This window comes from Oratosquilla oratoria, chromosome 16 (genome assembly GCF_046742065.1).
Source record: "Oratosquilla oratoria isolate Oo_2021 chromosome 16, ASM4674206v1, whole genome shotgun sequence".
Lineage (NCBI taxonomy): Eukaryota > Metazoa > Arthropoda > Malacostraca > Stomatopoda > Squillidae > Oratosquilla > Oratosquilla oratoria.
Window position 1 is genome coordinate 58,173,540 of NC_134792.1, and position 18,910 is coordinate 58,192,449.

General features: G+C 38.0%; 1 protein-coding gene across 3 annotated transcripts in view; it reads right to left on the bottom strand.

The window, feature by feature from the left end:
* Positions 1 to 18,910, bottom strand: part of LOC143034048 (sialin-like) — a 50,672-nt gene that overhangs the window by 16,017 nt on the left and 15,745 nt on the right. For all 3 annotated transcript variants that reach the window (XM_076199930.1, XM_076199931.1, XM_076199932.1), the window contains exons 3-9: positions 18,156 to 18,323; positions 17,598 to 17,659; positions 17,410 to 17,484; positions 17,082 to 17,237; positions 11,604 to 11,691; positions 9,029 to 9,399; positions 1 to 98 (exon numbers count right to left, since the gene is read on the bottom strand). The exon at positions 1 to 98 is cut by the window's left edge and continues 35 nt beyond it. In XM_076199930.1, the coding sequence (XP_076056045.1) occupies positions 1 to 98; positions 9,029 to 9,399; positions 11,604 to 11,691; positions 17,082 to 17,237; positions 17,410 to 17,484; positions 17,598 to 17,659; positions 18,156 to 18,323 (1,018 nt within the window). The remainder of the gene's footprint in view (positions 99 to 9,028; positions 9,400 to 11,603; positions 11,692 to 17,081; positions 17,238 to 17,409; positions 17,485 to 17,597; positions 17,660 to 18,155; positions 18,324 to 18,910) is intronic.

Below are 18,910 nucleotides of genomic sequence, written 5' to 3' on the forward strand. Positions count from 1 at the left end.
GAAGTAATTTTCCTCACAATCAGTTGGTGACCAATGCTGCCCCAGATGACTGCGCCAAAATAGCGCAAGAGGAAGGGTAGGGCTGATATCAATCCACTCTGTAGTGATATTACATACATGAGTAAAATGCAGAGTAAATAGATTGTCCAATTTAAGCCTGGAGTGTCTTCCCTTTTATATAATAAATCCTGGTTCTATACTGAAAATATGTATATACCAAATGTTTCATCCCCCATATAAAGGGTGTGCCTAAAATAAATCTTACCAAAAGATCTACAATAATTACATTACAGTTCCCATCTCCTTGGGTATGAAGCTTTATCTACTCCCCAAAAGGGAACAAATTAAGAAAGACCACAAGTCTAATGGATGTGAAGAAATAGTTTTCCAAGTAGATGCAATTATACTTGGAGTGACTTAGAAAGTGATATAGCCCAAGCTTGAACAATACATGAATTCAAATCTAAACATGATAATTAGAAATCAAGGATATAGGCTAAGTTGAAACTGAACATGAATTTGAGGCCAGATATGATAAACTGTAGAGTAGGAGACAGAACCCATTGAGTGTTGGTCCTTTCCTGTGGTGTAAAAAAAAATCAACACTTTGTAATGTAGATAAAACTCAAATGATTTCTTGTTTTTTTGCTTCATATCCTTAGTGATACCAGAAAAAATAGAAATTTTCCCTACCAGCCTTTTCCCAATGTTGGATCCATAAATTTTATGCTTCAACAATGACCTTAAATTGAATGATGTTGCTCCCCCTTCCCCTACATGTATTCGACTGGAGACTTTCTTATTAGAGACCTATAAGTAGCTAGAATTAAAAAAGTTGATTGTCTCATCAACCCCCTTTGACCAATGTATTTACCTAGTTATATATATTTTACGGGATGGGGAGCTATACTCGTGGTGTCCCATCTTCATATCTCATTTTATCTAGACTGTTTTTAAATTTGTGTATTGTTTTTGCACACACCACTTTCTCACCTAACTTGTTCCAAACATCTATTACTCTATGGGGAAAGTTGTTCTTTTTCAGGTCTCTTCTATAACTGTCTTTCTTGATTTTCTTTTCGTGTCCTCTTGTATTTCTACTATCCCATTTTGTTAGATCCTCTCTATCAATAGTTTCTATGCCTTTCATGATTCTATAAATAGTTATCAAATCTCCTCTCTCTCTTCTTTGCTCTAATGTCTGTAGTTCAAGTTTTGCTAGTCTCTCTTCATATGATAGTTCTGTGAGTGTTGGTGCCAATTTCGTAACTGCTCTTTGTATTCTTTCAAGTTTTGTTATACATTTTTTTTTGTACTTGGTGACCACATCGTCCCTGCATATTCCAATCTTGGTCTTATCAAAGTGACCAGTATTTTCTTCACCATTTCTGCATCCAGGTATGTAAATGCCACTTTGATTGTTCTTATTAAATTATAAGTTTCTCCAAAAATCTTTTGTGTTTCTCAGGGGACATATTATATATAATAATGACTCCCAGGTCCTTCTCATTTTCTACTTTTTTAATTTCTTCTTCTCCCAATTTATGATCCCACTATTCTTTTTTTGCTTCTTCCAAATTCCATCATACTACGCTTCTCAATATTGAATTCCATCTCCCACTTCCTACTCCATTCCCATACTTTATTGAGATCATTCTGTAGCGACTCACAATCTTCTTCAGTGTTCACTTTTTTCAATAATTTTGCATCATCCGTAAAGAAGCTCATATAACTTTCAATTCCTTTATCCATATCATTGATATATATAGCAAACATTATTGGGGTCAGAACTGTTCCTTGTTGAACTCCACTAATCACCTCCCTATTGGAATATTTGTCTTATCACCACTCTCATTTTTTGTGCAAGAAGCCTTCCATCCACCTCAGCAGCCCGCCCCGTATTCCTCCTGCAGTTTCTAAATTCTTAAGCAACTTCTTATGTGGCACCTTATCAAAAGCTTAATTGAACAATCAGCCCATCCATCTCTTTCTTGTATTACATCTATTAGCCTTGAATAGAAACACATTAAGTTTGTGACGCATGATCGTCCTTGTCTAAATCCAAATTGCCTTGGATTTATTACGTTTTTTTTTTTTTTTTTCCAAATGCCTTACCCATCTAATTTTGATAATTCTTTCACAAGTTTTAGAGACTGGTCTATATTTAATAGGGTCTTCCTTGTTTCCCCCTTTGTATATTGGTACTACATATGCTCTTCTACAATCTTCTGGATCTTTTCCTTCTTTCAATAAACTGTTTATTAGACTACGTATTCTGTCTGTTAGTTCATTCCAGCATTCTCTCAAAATCCAGTTTGCCATTTCATCTGGTTCATGCGATTTTCTGACATCGAGATTACTCAAGTGATTCATTATTTCATTCCTTGATACTTCTATCTTTTTTTATAGGGGGGACTTTCTCCTCCCACTCGTATATATAGGTTGTATTTTCTCCCTCGTATACACCAATTTAAAATTATTGTTCATAATTTCTGTCAGTTCTATTTTCTCTGTGGATTCAACTCCACCTTGTCGTAGCTTCTCTAATTCTTGTTTGTTTTTCAGTTTGTTTACAAATGTGTAAAATAGTTTTGGTTGATCTTTACATTTTTCTATGACATCTTTTTTGTATTTTATCTTTTCTTCTCTTCACACTTGTACATATTCATTTCTATAACTAGTACATATTTTCCATTTTTTATGTTTTTTGTCATTTTTCCATTTTATCAAAGCTTTATCCCTTTTGTCTTTTAACTCCCTACATCTTTTGCTGTACCACCACTTTACATTTTTTTTCTTTTGTCCTGGGACATACTTTTCCACTCCTTTATAATTTTTTGTCAAAATATTCCATTTCTCTTCTACTGTTGTTTCCTGGTTGTGTATTCTTTCCCAGTTTTCGTTTTGAAAGAATTCTCTTATTTTATCAAAATTTGCTTTTCAATACATCATTCTTTCCTTTATATATTGTTCGTTTTTTCTCGTGTATTTTTTCTTTATTTAATTCCAGTTCCACTAATATGTGGTCACTTTAGTTGTGTCTTATATTCAATCTTGTCCACTATTCTAGGTTCTGATGTGATTATTAGGTCCAGTCTCGATGGCTTTTCCTCATTTCTATACCTAGTATTCTCTTGTATCCATTGTGTAATTGTATGTTTTACAATCCTATCAAGTACATTTCCCCATAAGTCATCTCCACCCTTCACTGTCATCTCTTCCCAGCAGATTTCTTTACAATTAAAGTCACCCATTATAACTATTCTTCCTCCATCTTCCTTTATTTTATTTAGTGTTATCCCTGCGTCTTCTAACATATTTTTGTGTTCTTTCTCTTGCCACGAAGCCGTTTTAGAAGGCACATAATTTATTACAAACTTCCTGCTCTTCCCATCCTTGTCCTCCACTTCCATCATAATCATCTCTACTCTCTTCTTTCCATATGTGACATTCCTCACATTTATATCCTTCTTAGTCAGGAACATAACTCCACCCCCTTGTTTTACCTCTCTGTTTCTAATCCAATAATTATATGCACCATGTCCTACACTGTTGGGTGGTAGTGGAGCTTTCAATTTTGTCTCTATTATTCCCATTATGTTGGATTCTTTTTCTTCAGGTAATCATTCAGTTCGTTCAAGGCTGATATTAAGCCATCTATATTTGTGTAAGACACTCTTAATTTTCTGCTACTTCCATCGTGTTTTCTGTTTCCCATCTGTTTTTCTCTGCTATGAACCATTTCCTCACTTTCATATTCACTACTCTCCAATAGAAATTCTCTTTTTCTAACTCTGTTATTTTCTCTTTTTTTTTTCCTTAGCTTCTAGTCTTTTTGTTTTCTCCTCTCTTTCCTCTTTATTCATTTCTCTTTTTATCCATACCTGTTTATATTGATCACTGTCTGCTAGTTTCCCTGTTTTTGCTAAGATATTCTCTGCTGTCGTTTGTGACCTGAATTTAACCTTAGTTGGTCTGATATTATCTGTATTGTATTTCCCTTGTCTATATATTTCTTCTATTTGTTTCCCTCTTTCTGGTTCATCTTCTTGAACTACTTCTAATATCTTATTTACTTTTTCCTTTTCCTCTTTTATTCTTGTAGTCCTATTTGGATTACACTTCTCTTCCATCCCTAATATAATTATACATTTCTTTTTATCCACTAAGTCTCTTACTATATTCTCCTTCTCCCTCATCACTTTAATAACTGTGTCCTTAGTTTGTTCTTTCATCTGCTGTTCCATTATACCTCTAAATTTCATTTTATTGTTCTCTTGTACTTTTTTCCAACCACTTATCTCTTTTGTTATGGACTCTTTAGTCTATTATTCCTCTTTAATTCCTTATTATCTTTCTTTATTTCTCTTAACTGTCTTTTTAATTCTTCTATTTCTTTAGCTAGGTTTTGATTCTCTTTCTTTAGTTCTTTCAGTTTATCATTTCTTTTAGTTTCTCTTCTAGATTTACTAGTTGGGGGAGGTTGTCATTTCCTCCCTCATTAAATCCATGGAAATAATTATCTTCACCTTCCATTGCACTGCTCTTATCTATATTTCTAATTTTTACATTTTTACTAATCTCTTCGACATCACCACTGTCGTCTGCCCCTCTCTTGTTGACATGCCGTCTGACTTCCTGGGCCCCTTCGTCCCCTTCCTCATTTCCTTCCATTTTCCTCAGTAATCCCTCCCCTTCTCCTTTTTCTTCACCTTCCCACTACACCACGAGCTTTCCCCTTCCCTATTAATACAACAAAGGTACTCCCTCGTTGAGATCGATGAAACTTTAAGTTTTCTTGGAGTTCCAAACTCCATTGTCACTTGGACCGACATGTGTGTGTATTTACCTAGTTGTATTTACCTAGTTGTATTTTACGGGAAGGGGAGCTATGCTCGTGGGGTCCCGTCTTCATATCTCATTTTATCTAAACTATTTTTAAATTCATGTATTGTTTTTGCACACACCACTCTCTCATCTAACTTGTTCCAACTGTCTATTACTCTGTGAGGAAAGCTGTTCTTTTTCACATCTCTTCTATAGCTGTCTTTCTTGATTTTCTTTCCGTGCCCTCTTGTATTTCTGTCATCCCATTTTATCAGATTCTCTCTATCAATCATTTCTATGCCTTTCATGATTCTGTAAATAGCTATCAAATCTCCTCTCTCTTCTTTGCTCTAGTGTCTGTAGTTCATGTTTTGCTAGTCTCTCTTCATATGATAGTTTTGAGAGTGTTGGTGCCAATTTTGTAATTGCTCTTTGTATTTTTTCAATTTGTTTTTTTTATATATTTTTTTGTACTTGGTGACCACATCGTTGCTGCATATTCCAATCTTGGTCTTATCAGAGTGGTTAAAATTTTCTTCACCATTTCTTCATCCAGGTATGTAAATGCCACTTTGATTGTTCTTATTAAATTATAAGTTTCTCCAAAAATCTTATTTGTTTCTCCAAAAATCTTATTTATATGTTTCTCAGGTGACATATTACTCATAACAATGACTCCCTGGTCTTTCTCATTTTCTACTTTTTTTATTCCTTCTTCTCCCAATTTATATGATCCTGTTATTCTGTTTTTGCTTTTTCCACATTCCATTATACTACACTTTTTAGTGTTGAACTCCATCTCCCACTTCCTACTCCATTCCCATACTTTATTTAGATCACTCTGTAGTGACTCACAATCTTCTTCCGTGTTCACTTTTTTTAATAGTTTTGCATCATCTGCAAAGAAGCTCATATAACTTTCAATTTCTTCATCCACATCATTAATATATATAGCAAACATTATTGGGGCCAGAACTGTTCCTTGTGGAACACCGCTTATTACGTCATCCCATTTTGAGTGTTTGTCTCTTATCACTACTCTCATTTTTCTTTCTTGCAAAAAGTCTTCCATCCATTTAAGCAGTTTGCCCTGTATTCCTCCTTCAGTTTCTAATTTCTTAAGCAACTTCTTATGTGGTACTTTGTCAAAAGCTTTTTTTAGGTCTAGAAATGCACAATCAGCCCATCCATCTCTTTCTTGTATTATATCTATTAGCCTTGAATAGAAACATATTAAATTAGTGACACATGATCGTCCTTGTCTGAATCCAAATTGCCTTGGATTTAGCACGCTGTTTTTTTCTAAATATTTTACCCATTTACTTTTGATAATTCTTTCACAAATTTTTGCTATTGTACTTGTTAGAGAGACTGGTCTATAGTTGGTAGGGTCTTCTTTATTTCCTCCTTTATATATAGGTACTATATTTGCTTTTTTCCAATCTTCTGGAACTTTTCCTTCTTTCAAGGAACTATTTATTATGCTATGTATTTTGTCTGCCAGTTCATTTCTGCATTCTTTCAAAATCCAGTTTGCTATTTCATCTGGTCCATGCAATTTTCTAACATCAAGATTACTCAAGTGTTTCATTATTTCATTCTTTGTTACTTCTATTTCTTTCATAGGTGGGACTTTCTCCTTCCATTCGATCTCTTCTGGTTGTATATTCTCCCTTGTAAACACTGATTTAAAATGCCTGTTTATAATTTCCGCCATTTCTATTTCCTCTGTGTATTCAACTCCTTGTCTTAATTTCTCCAAATCTTGTTTGTTTTTCAGTTTGTTGTTTACAAATCTGTAGAATAGTTTTGGTTGATCTTTACATTTTTCTATGACATCTTTTTCATATTTTCTCTTTTCCTCTCTGCACACTTGTACATATTCATTTCTATAACAAGTATATATTTTCCATTTTTCAGGTCTTTTGTCTTTCTTCCATTTGGTCCAAGCTTTATCTCTTTTGTCTTTTAACTCCCTACAACTTTTGTTGTACCAGCACTTTACATATTCTTTTTCTTGTTTTTGTCTTGGGACATACTTTTCCACTCCTTTTTTTTTTTTTTTTTTATAAATTTTTGTCAAAATATTCCATTTCTCTTCTACTGTTGTATCTTTGTGTATTCTTTCCCAGTTTTCATTTTGAAAGAATTCTCTTATTTTATCAAAATTTGTTTTTTCATACATCAATCTTCCTTTTCTATATTGTTCATTTCTTTTCATGTATTTTTTTCTCATTTAGTTCTAGTTCTATCAATATGTGGTCACTTTTACTTATTGGTGCCTGGTATTCTATCTTTTCCACTATTTCAGGTTCTGATGTGATTATTAGGTCTAGTCTCGATGGTTCTTCTTCATTTCTATACCTAGTGTTCTCCTGAATCCATTGTGTCATTGTGTGGTTAATAATCATCTCAAGTAGAACATTTCCCCATGAGTCTTCTTCACCCTTTACAGTCATCTCTTCCCACAGATTTCTTTGCAATTAAAGTCGCCCATCATAACTATTCTTCCTCCATCTTCCATTATCTTGTTTAATGTTATCTTTGTGTCTTCTAACATACTTTTATGTTCACTCTCTTCCCACGAGGCTGTTTTTGGGGGCACGTAGTTTATTACAAACTTTCTGCTCTTCTTATCTCTGTCTTCTACTTCTATCATAATCATCTCTACTCTATTCTTTCCATATGTGACACTCTTCACGTTTATATCCTTCTTAGTCAGGAACATAACTCCACCCCCTTGTTTTATCTCTCTGTTTCTAATCCAATAATTATATGCATTATGTCCTATGCTGTTGGGTGGTAGTGGACCTTTTAATTTTGTCTCTACAATTCCCATTATGTCCGGTTCTTTTTCCTTCAGATACTCATTAAATTCATTCTGTCCTGCTATTAATCCATCTATATATGTGTAGGACACTCTTAACTCTCTGTTATTTCCATTGTATTCTCTGTTTCTTTTTTGTTTCTCTCTGTTATGGTCCATTTCCTCAATTTCATATTCATTACTCTCCAGTAGAATTCTTCTTTTTCTGACTTCGTTCTGGTCTCGTTTTTTTCTTTAACTTCTTTCCTTTTCATTTTTTCTTCCTCTCTTTCCTCTTTATTCATTTCTCTTGTTATCCATACCTTTTTATATTGTTCACTTGCTGCTAGCTTCCCTGTTTTTGCTAAGATATTCTCTGCTGTTGTTTGTGACCTGAATTTAATCTTAATTGGTCTGGTCTTATCTGTACTATATATTCCGAGCCTAAACATCTCTTCAATTTGTTTAATTATTTCAGGTTCATCTTCCTGAACTAATTCTAGTAAACTGCTTACTTTTTCTTTTTCCTCAGATTCTTGAAGTTCTATCTAGGTTATGTTTCTCTTCCATTCCCAATATAATTATACATTTCTTTTTATCTGCTAAGTCTCTTACTATATTCTCCTTCTGTCTCATCACTTTGATAACTGAGTCTTCAGTTTGTTCTTTCATTTGCTGTTTAATTATGTCAGTAAATGCAACTTTACTGTTTTCCTGGATTTTTTTTCCAACCCTGTGCTTCTTTTGCTATGGCCTCTTTATTGTCTTTATTATTCCTCTTTAATTCTTCATTCTCATCTTTTACTTCTTTTAACTGTCTTTTTAATTCTTCTATTTCATTAGTTAAATTTTTGTTCGCCTTGTCTTCTCTAGTTCTTCCAACTTTTCAACTCTCTGCGCAATGTTGGTTACGTTACCGAACCTGTCTTCCCAATGTTCGATCATCTTATCAAGTTTCTCCTCTAGTCTTGTCAATCGGGGGAGGTTGGTATCCCCCCCACCCTCATTAAATCCCTGGAAATTATCCTCACCTTCCATTGTGCTGCTCTTATCTATATTTCTAATATTTACAATTTTGTTAATCCCATCACCAGAATCATCGGTCCTCCGTTTGTTTACAAGACATCTGGCCTCTTGGACCAAGTCTTCTCCTTCCTCATTTCCTTCCATTTCCCTCAGTAATCCCTCCCCTTCTCCTTTTTCCTCACTTTCCCACGACACCACGAGTTATCCCCTTCCCTGTAAATACAATAGGTACTTCCTTTGCGTTGAGGTCCACGAAAATTTCACTTTTTCTTCAGAACTCTAATCCTCGCCGTCCATCCGACAAAAATGTGTGTGTGTGTGTGTGTAGTTGATATAACTGGTGTATGGAAAGCAAAAGTTATTACTCACATCTTTTATGGAAAAGCCTAGTACATTCTTGGTGTATGAAGGAACTTTGATGATCAGTAAGTACAATCCAATTACAGACAGGGTGTCCGTAATGATGAGTGCCCATACAGGTCGGCTCGTGATGATTGACTTCCAAGGAACTTTAGTTGAAGTCACCCTTAGATCTCTGGCTTTAGTGTCGTCTTGAATATACTCAAGCTCCTCTTTGGAAATTCTTGGATGTTGCGTGGGGGAGTCATATACAAGGAAGGCCCAAAATAAACACCAAATAAGGGAGAGGATGCCAGTTAAATAGAAAGCAGATTCCCAGCCATAGGCTTCGATCATGGCTCCACAGAGTGGCAGGGATGTCACTGTACCTATGCTTGTGGCTAAAAAACAAGAGAGAATGATTTCAAGCACTAATATATACATACATACATACATATATATATATATATATATATATATATATATATATATATAATATATATATATATATATGGCATAAATTCGTCTTCAATTCTTTAATCATTATTTGATGTTGTTAAGTGAGTATGTAAATTCTAGCAAGTCAGATACCATTTCACCTGTATGTATAAAATGCATTTGTCTATTTCACTAAATCTGCTGCTCATTGAAAGTTCATATATTTTAAGTCTGTGGGGTTTATCTTTTCAAGTTCAACATATTGCTATGATATTTTTTTTCTTTAAGGTGGTCCCTTTTCTCCCCCACATCCTTTCCAATTTCAAGTCCCCATTACATCTTAGTTTTTTTTTTTTTTTATTAACACTGAAATCAGAACAGAGAAGGTAAGACTGTCTCAAGATTAGAATAAGGCAAATAACATCCCAGTTGTGGTGTGACTGTAGTGAATGTGGTGGGGATACAGGTGTGCAGTTGGCACCCCTGGCACGGGGGCAGGTCAAAGGTCACCATGTAGAAGAAGGCGAATGGGCGTTGGCTGATGTACATAGGCAGTGTATATGTGAAGCGAACGAGGGGAAGAGTGAGTGAGAAAAGTGCAGTGGAAGAAAAATGTAGAGAATAATTAGCTCAGGTAGGATTGATAGGCTATACGAGTGAAGAAGAAACTAGCTCGAAGAGTCTTCGTCATCGAAGAAGAAGCAGGAAATGACGCTGATAAGGTAAGTGATGCGTTGCCCCGCGACCACGAGCTATCTAGGCATGGCTGAGGCGACTAGCACAAAGAGCAAACCGTTCAAGATGAGCAACATAACCCTAAAGCCGTTTAATGGCAATAGAAACGTCACCGCGTGGGTTAAAAAGGCAGAATTAGTAGCAAAATTAACCGGTGTGAGCGACGTCGCAAGCTATATTACCCTTGATCTGGAAGGCGATGCATTGGCCATCTACCTAGAAATGCAAGAGAGATCAAGAAGATGCAGAAAAGTTAAAAAAAAAAAAAAAAAGGAGGCTCGAAGAGACATTCGCTGAGAGTGCGTTCGAATCGTTCAATCGGCTACAAAGAATGCGCTCGGCTGGCGAACAGGTCGACGTCTTTGACAACGAAATTAGGAGATCAGCGGGACTATCGAAACAGATGAAGGCTTGGAACAGATAGAATGGTGTTTGTGAATGGATTCCCAAATCACGTGTCTGCTGGACTACAGGAAATAGATAATGCCGTGTCTGTGAGTATGGACATGTTGGTACTCCGGTCTAGACTTCTCACAAGGACACAGAAGGGTAGGCCGTTAGCGGCAATGGCGACAGAGAATTCAAAAGGCCTTGAACGAAACCAAGGATCGAGATGCCATTACGATGACTCACCGGGAAGAGGGGGAGACCTACTGCATCAGAGTCCACGGGCCGATAAAAAAGAGAAAACGCGGGAGTCCAGGGGTGACCACAGCGGGTGGAGGGGACTCCCTATGATGCTTTGTTATGTGTGTGGCGCCTTGGCCACCTCGCGAGGGATTGTGGAGAGACGGAGCCTATTTGTTACGAATGTAGAGAACTAGGACATGTCGCTCGACAATGCGAGCAGGGAAACGGACAAGGGGCAGCAGAGGTCATTGTGAAACGGCGCCTTGGGATCCTGAGGGCGCTAATAGACGAGTTCAGCGTGATGAATGGAACCAAGATGAAATTTAATGCGAAGAAGTGCAAGAATTTGAATATGGGAAAAAAATAAGAGATTGTTGTGAAGTTATAATATAGGAGATAAAATAAAACTAGAAATGCAAAAGAAGATAATGACCAGGAAATCCTGATTATAGATAGTTTGTCACTTATGATATATGATGATATATGTGTGTAGGTAAGGCAAACTATTTTTTTTTTCAATAATTTACACAGAATGTCATTTCATATGCAGGATTTTTTTTTCCTGCAGCATATCATATTTTTACCCACGTTCCCGACATCAACCATCTCCTGCCACAGCAGCTTACTTGAGTACAGTTCAAATCCTGCGTATTACTAGAATGATAAAGTAAATGTACAAACCGAACTTGAATACAGTTTAAATCCTGTGTATTACTATAATGACAAGGTTAAATGCACAAACCGGACTTGAGTACAGTTCAAATTCTGTGTATTACTAGAATTATAAAGTAAATGCACAAACCGAAGAATGTTGCGCCAATGAAAGTAGAGCGCTCGTGTTGTGGAATCCATTGCGCGACCATCACATGCATGGAAGGCCAGGCCACAGACTGCGGGAGAAAAAACACCTATAGTGACAACAGTAGCATGGACAGCCGTGCATATTTCCATTCAACTAGTCTGACACTCGCAAAGTGAAGTGGCTATTTTTTTTTTTTTCTTTGCTCATGTGAAGAACCTCACCATTTCCGTCACTGATCAGGAGAAACATAATGTTCAAACGCATGCGCATGTCATGTTCGCGCATCCCGACGTGATAACATGCATGGATTTACTAAAGCGTTGGCCATAACTAAACTACGACCCATAGGTAAATGAGGGCCCAGCAAGGCCGTAGCCAGGAATTAATTTTTTTTTTTTGGGGGGGCTAATCATGCTTTAGGGGGGACTACCGCTATACTGCGCCAACACACACTTCTATATCATAACCATTGATAATATTTGGTATGCCTGTACTTATACCTATAATTGTATATTTTATGTATATACATCATGTATCGCAAATTCACCATAAACTTAGCTTATTTTTGTAAGTTTTCCGGTGTAGTGTATTTATAACACTTTTGAGTAAAAAATCAATTCGGGGGGGGGGGGCTAAGTCCCCCATAGCCGCCTCGTGGCTACAGCCCTGGGCCCCAGTGAAACTAATTTGTCACGCAAGAGCGGTAACAAAACACAAAAAAGTAAATTAGACAGACATTGTGTCAAAGTGCAATAATATTTTTTTTCAATTATAGATATGTACACACACATACTATACTTGGCTCAACAAATGACACACACCTGCACAACTCAGCAGATTTAATCGAACACCCCACACAGGTGAACTTCGAGAGTTACATTCCCGGAGACCAAATATCGCGGAAGCTTTTGTCCATGTAATTTCTGTTTTCTATTGGTGTAATTAGCTATGTGTAATGACTCAATGGGCTTACGTTTTTTATACCCTTGACTAGAACAGTGACTTCTTCTTTATTACACAAAACAATCAACATTGGAGACATAAAACCACTCAACGACTGTACCTAATATTGGTCAGATCATTACTTAGCAGTCCCTAGGATCTAGCCAGACGACATGCCCCACAAACAACTACTACAATCAAAAGGTTCGGAACGTCGCAGTTCGATTCATCACGGATTCGTGATGTAGTCACTTAAGAACCTCTGAGTCACTACACCAAACTGTTACCGTCCACCTACTCGACCAACACTAACATAATCTGCATTTCAAATATTTTGAAAGGCTCCACGCCAAACATGAACATCTAATTCGACACAACACCTACACCTCAGCGTACAGACTATAATTAATTTATGTCTTCTGCATCACTCTCCCACCTGTATACACGAAAAGTAGTGTATGACAAATGTGATAATAGTGCAATATAATATTCACTGCCACACGCAGAAAATAAAATGAACCCTCCTCTAGGAATTAAACACACTTCATAAAAACAAAAACAACATACCCACAAGTGCAAACGTATACATGTTTATACCTTTGAGAAAGTTAATTTACGAAACTAGTCATGAATATGCTCTGTTTAAAACTTCTGTTTCTTCTTCCCACTCACGTCAAACTGTGAAGACGTATCTCTATCTGTGCGTGCCTGCGCGCACACGTGTGTGTGTGGAAGCGATGATGGTTCGGCAGGCCCAAGAGTAGCAGCAATTAACCTCTGAAGACTTTGCATTCTAATCAGGACTCGAAGGGCGGTACTTGAACAATACTAAATCGCACCAGTGGAGATCACCTGAAGGATGTGTGGTAATTTCGAGATATTAACTGGTTACAAGATGGATATCGCAAAGATACATAAATAGTGGACATACTTGTGTGGTGTCTTTGAGGAAGAGAGGGAAAAATTTACTTAAAGATAACTCGTAAGTAAATTTACGAAACTAGTCATGAATATGCTCTGTTTAAAACTTCTGTTTCTTCTTCCCACTCACGTCAAACTGTGAAGACGTATCTCTATCTGTGCGTGCCTGCGCGCACACGTGTGTGTGTGGAAGCGATGATGGTTCGGCAGGCCCAAGAGTAGCAGCAATTAACCTCTGAAGACTTTGCATTCTAATCAGGACTCGAAGGGCGGTACTTGAACAATACTAAATCGCACCAGTGGAGATCACCTGAAGGATGTGTGGTAATTTCGAGATATTAACTGGTTACAAGATGGATATCGCAAAGATACATAAATAGTGGACATACTTGTGTGGTGTCTTTGAGGAAGAGAGGGAAAAATTTACTTAAAGATAACTCGTAAAAAAAAAATCTAAACTTGCTATCTTGTTTACGCTTGCAGGAAAAGTATTGTCTAAATACAACGCATAGGTATGCATGTATCATGTTTATCTGTCTAATATATGTTGTAACACTAGAATTACTTACTTTGATAATATGCGTGCATACGTATCAATTACATTCAGTGTGACTTCGCCTCATGGGCAGTTGCGCAACTCGTCAAGAGGCAATTGTTCTTTATTCTTATTTTTCTCAAGCTTAGGGATGAAAACTGGTATAGGAGGCAGAAAATTCTGAATAAGACGTTAATGATGACTCGCTGCAGTCCCGTTAAGAATCATCTCTTTCGGTTTAGTCTGTCGTAAATGGCAGTGCCGTAGGATCACATGAAGAATTGTCATCCCAGACTTCGACAGGGTGACAATTCTTCGTGTGGGCTATCCTAGGGTGACAATTCTTCATGTGGGCCATCCTGGGTTTACGATTCTTCGGTTGTATAACTTGATGACAATTGGCATAACCCTCATTCAGCCTAACCTATTCTTTATTCCACTGTTGTTTTTCGGTGTACTGGGGTGACAATTCTTCAGGTGGGGTCTCATGAGGTGACGATTCTTCATGTGGGCGTTCTGGGGTGACAACTACTTACCACATTAAACTGTTTAGCAATTTACGTAGTGTAATACTTAGCCGAACCAGAATGGCGTGGTGGGGGATCAAACACAGCACACCCACTACACTACAAAGCAGAATACACGCCAAGAAACATCAAAACAACACCAAAAAAGAGCGTCTCCACCGAAAATGAACGAACCAATCAGGACCCATGACAGTATGCCTGGGTCCACACCAGCCTCCTTTATAAGGAGGGGGACCAAGCCGAAGCAGCAGTTCACTTCACTGGACAGAATCAACACAGCGCTCCTAGAGGTCGAACGTCTCTGTACTCCAGCTCTCAACAAACGCCCAGGAATCTTCGCCGACCGGTGGTGGCGAGGAGATATATCTCCTTAGCTGCTGCCGGTCTGCCACAGGCCTATCTCTTCGTTGACGTCAGCAGGCGGGTTCACACCAAGACAAATATACATATTTCCCAAGTCACGTAATTCTCTGTTTTCAGAGTAGTGCTTGGAAGAAAAGAGGCACACGCACACTTGCTCGTTGGCTTAGCAGAGGCCCAAACCGTCTCTCACTCAGAACCCTCAATCTGATTGCGGGCTGGTCGACGGAGAGATTTGGGACACCTCTCTGTCCAACCGGCCCGCAACCTAACGCTGGCCTCTTCGCTGACGCTGGCGAGCGAGTTTACATTCTGACATATTACTCACAATTCCCAATCACGTAATTCTCTGTTTTCAGAGTTGTGATTGGAAGGAAAGAGATCATACAACACCCGCCCGCCTGCCCCCCCTCGCACCGCCACTGAATCAACTCTACTGACCTTCAAACCCAACCTGGGGAAAAACAGGCTACTCAGGCCCCACCTGTGGCTTATCAGGAACGCGCTCTACACGCTCGCCGGTGGTGACGAGGAGACATATCTCCTTTGCTGCTGCCGGCCGACCTCTTCGTTGACGTTGGCAGACGGGTTTACACCGCCCGCCTGCCCCCCCCCCCCCCGCCCCCTCGCACCGCCACTGGATCAACTCTACAGGACCTCACACCCAACCTGGGGAAAAGCAGGCTACTCAGGCCCCACCTGTGGCTTAACAGGAACGCGCTCTACACGCCGGAAGTGAACTCTACTCACTTCCCGTAAGATACATACACACACCTCTCATGAACATAGCCACGCCACACGCTCAAACATCTACACTTACTTTTTCTTCGACTAAAATTCGCTTCCTTTCTAACTTTCTCATATACTGCATCTTCTCATTTCAGTTTACTTCCCACTAAAGATTTTTACGTTTTCCCACCTTTCTCTACTACTACGCCTCCTACCATTTTCTAAACTTTCGTTGGTGATCCTAATCCCGGTGTCGGCACCCCCGTCCAAGCTCCCAGTCCATTTCTCCCGAGCCACGACCACCAACTGCCCCAAATCGCTCGCTAATTCGCCCGGTGGCAATAGCCCTCTTTTATACGCTACTATCTTTTCATTTTCTTACAGACATTCTTCCCCTCCCACAGAAACCGATCCCGCGCAAGCGGGTGGTCTTTCCTAGGAATTCAGAATTCAGTTCACTCCAGGACATGACACCATCAAGCAGCACTCCTCTTCAAGCAGCTCTTCCCTTCAAGCAGCTCTTCCCTTCAAGTGGCTCTCCTCTTCAAGCAGCTCTCCTCTTCAAGCAGCTCTCCTCTACAAGCAGCTCTCCTCCACAAGCAGCTCTTCCCTTCAAGCAGCTCTTCTCTACAAGCAGCTCTCCTCCACAAGCAGCTCTCCTCCACAAGCAGCTCTCCTCCACAACCAGCTCTCCTCCACAACCAGCTCTCCTCCACAAGCAGTACTCCTGTCCAAGCTTCAAGTTCTCCTCTACTCTCAAGCTCATACCTTTACGAGTTTAGAGTCAAATAAAAACCGAGTGCGTAGTGTTACCGTGAGTTTCGTTTCCCTGGCGTGTCCGAACCATATCACAACTTCACAAAATTAAGATCAAGTATATCAGAAAATGAATTGAAATTTACTTGTCTGAAATCTGTTTTCCATTCCTGCCAAATAGAAAAAAAAATCGTTCAAGGTTTTACCTGTTTAAAAAAAAAAAAATTGCCTTTTAAGATATTTAAGGGAATTTGTATTCTGAAATGATAACTTTGTGTAGACTATATGTACCAGTAATACTGAAATTTAGGTCTGTACCATACGCTGGTATCTTTATAAATATTAGATAAGAATCATTATATTTTTTCATATATATGAGTTATATGCATATATTATTAGTTGTATCAATACAGAATATTTTGTTTTAAGTACGTGTGTAGTATTATGTAGGATTCTTCAAAACTCGCGTCAATTAATTAATCGAGTGTCTCGCACAATAGAGGATCGCTCTGTATAGCCTACATGTGATTTGAAACTTGCTCGCCTGAGTTTGAGTGTACTATATATAGAAACATTTAACTTAACGTAAGTTTACAGCCGACGAATAGGAATTATAATTAAAAGAAACCACCTCCATTCCTTCATAAAGTAGTGCAATAAAAGAAAATTAGAAATTAATGTAGTAAAAAAAAAAATAGAAACAGTTACCTGACAAAATCCCTGCAAGGCTCTCAGGACAGTGAGAGCTATGTAGCTGGTCTCTGCCGCTATTGGAGATAATATGGCCGCTATCCCACCACTTAGAATTGATATTCCGAAAATCTTTTTTGGCCCGTACATTTCTGCCAAACGGCCTCCTGGAACCTGAAATGACGACAGGAATGGAAAAAAACAAACAAAAAAACTTCTGCATCCACGTTATATATACAGTATATACATTCTGATTGTCCTTATTTCACTAGTTTTCGGGTCGGTTTCCTTAAAGGACACACTGTCCTTGATTTTCCTAGTAGAAGTAAATGTAGTTGAAATTTACCTGAAAAATGGCATAGCCCCAGAAGAATGATCCAAGTATTAATCCTTGGATGTGGTCGTCCCAGTCGAAGTTTCCCTGAAATTATCAGAAGCGTAACTTTTTTATTATCTTCATATTTCTTTAGAACATTTTTTTTTTTTTTTTTTTTTTTTTACATGTTCGAAAAACTAAGACAAAATTCAACTTACATATACTTCCGTCGGCTTAATATTGGTAACATTTCCAGTGACGACACTGTTATTAATACTATCTGAGGAGGGAGAGGTTAGTCAATTTTTGGTTAAAATTCGACCGAAGTCTGTAGCTACATTGTGAATAAGAATTTTTATAACAGAGGGTGTGGTACTTGCCTCTCTCTCTCTCTCTCTCTCTCTCTCTCTCTCTCTCTCTTATTTCCCATCTATGTGGTATTTTATCTTTAATTCTGTATACGATAAAGGAGGCTGTAAAGTACAATGAATATAACTTTTTAGAATTTATAACAACAAAATGAATAAATTCTATGACACGTGGCAACAGCGCTTTTTCCTCCCAATGTTGCCACGTTGATGTGTCACAGGTGAGACATGCGGGATGGGGCGTAGGTAATCGTTGCTATAATCCTAAAAAGTGATACTCGTTGTATTTTACGACTTCCTTTACTATATACAGAGTATAAGAGAGAGAGAGACATGTATGGCACACCCTAAACAGACTCCTTGCACAGCACAGACTATAGTTTCCATGTAGGAATGTTTTGTAATTACCAGGTGACTCTTCAGTTTTACATTCCGAGGCGATAGCTTCGCTCTGGTTAGAAGACGCCGGGCGAACCATAGCCACGATAATGATGGACAAGTTCACCCGACTTATGTAGAGGTTGATGAAACCTAACATCGACAAGACCCCAAGGGATACTCGGGCTGGGATTTTCTCTGAAAATTAAATTGGGAAATCGTTAAGATTATATTGCAGCTCATTTTATTTTCTCTGTTTCAAAGAACAGCCTCATGGTATTAGTTTCCTGTTGATTTTATCTTTGTCTTGCAGGGGCTAATCTCATATCTACTTAGTGCGTTTTTTCCATTGCCTTTACAGTAATCACGATTTCCTGCCTTGTTTCCTGATGAACTTAATTTTCTTGTACATATTATGAATACTGTGTGGTTGACTTTTGAATATTTTGTTTCTGCCAACTTTGTTCCTAATATTACAAGTTTTAATAAACTGTAATGTGTGCCCTTTAAAGTGTAACCACTTTGAAAATTAAAGGTGTCTAATTTTACCAGAATGTTGAGTACTTTCCATAGTCAATAAAAGCAAAATAAATTACACATCTTGTTCATATTTTATCTATTGTACTTTGAAATTACTTATCCTATCCCCAAAATGTCGTCTGCTTCAGCCATTCTCGTAAAACCTACCCGTGGAACCATCTACTACGGAGTGACGTCATGAGTTGTGTCCATTCTTCATGGTATTTATATATATATATATATTATATATATATATATATATATAA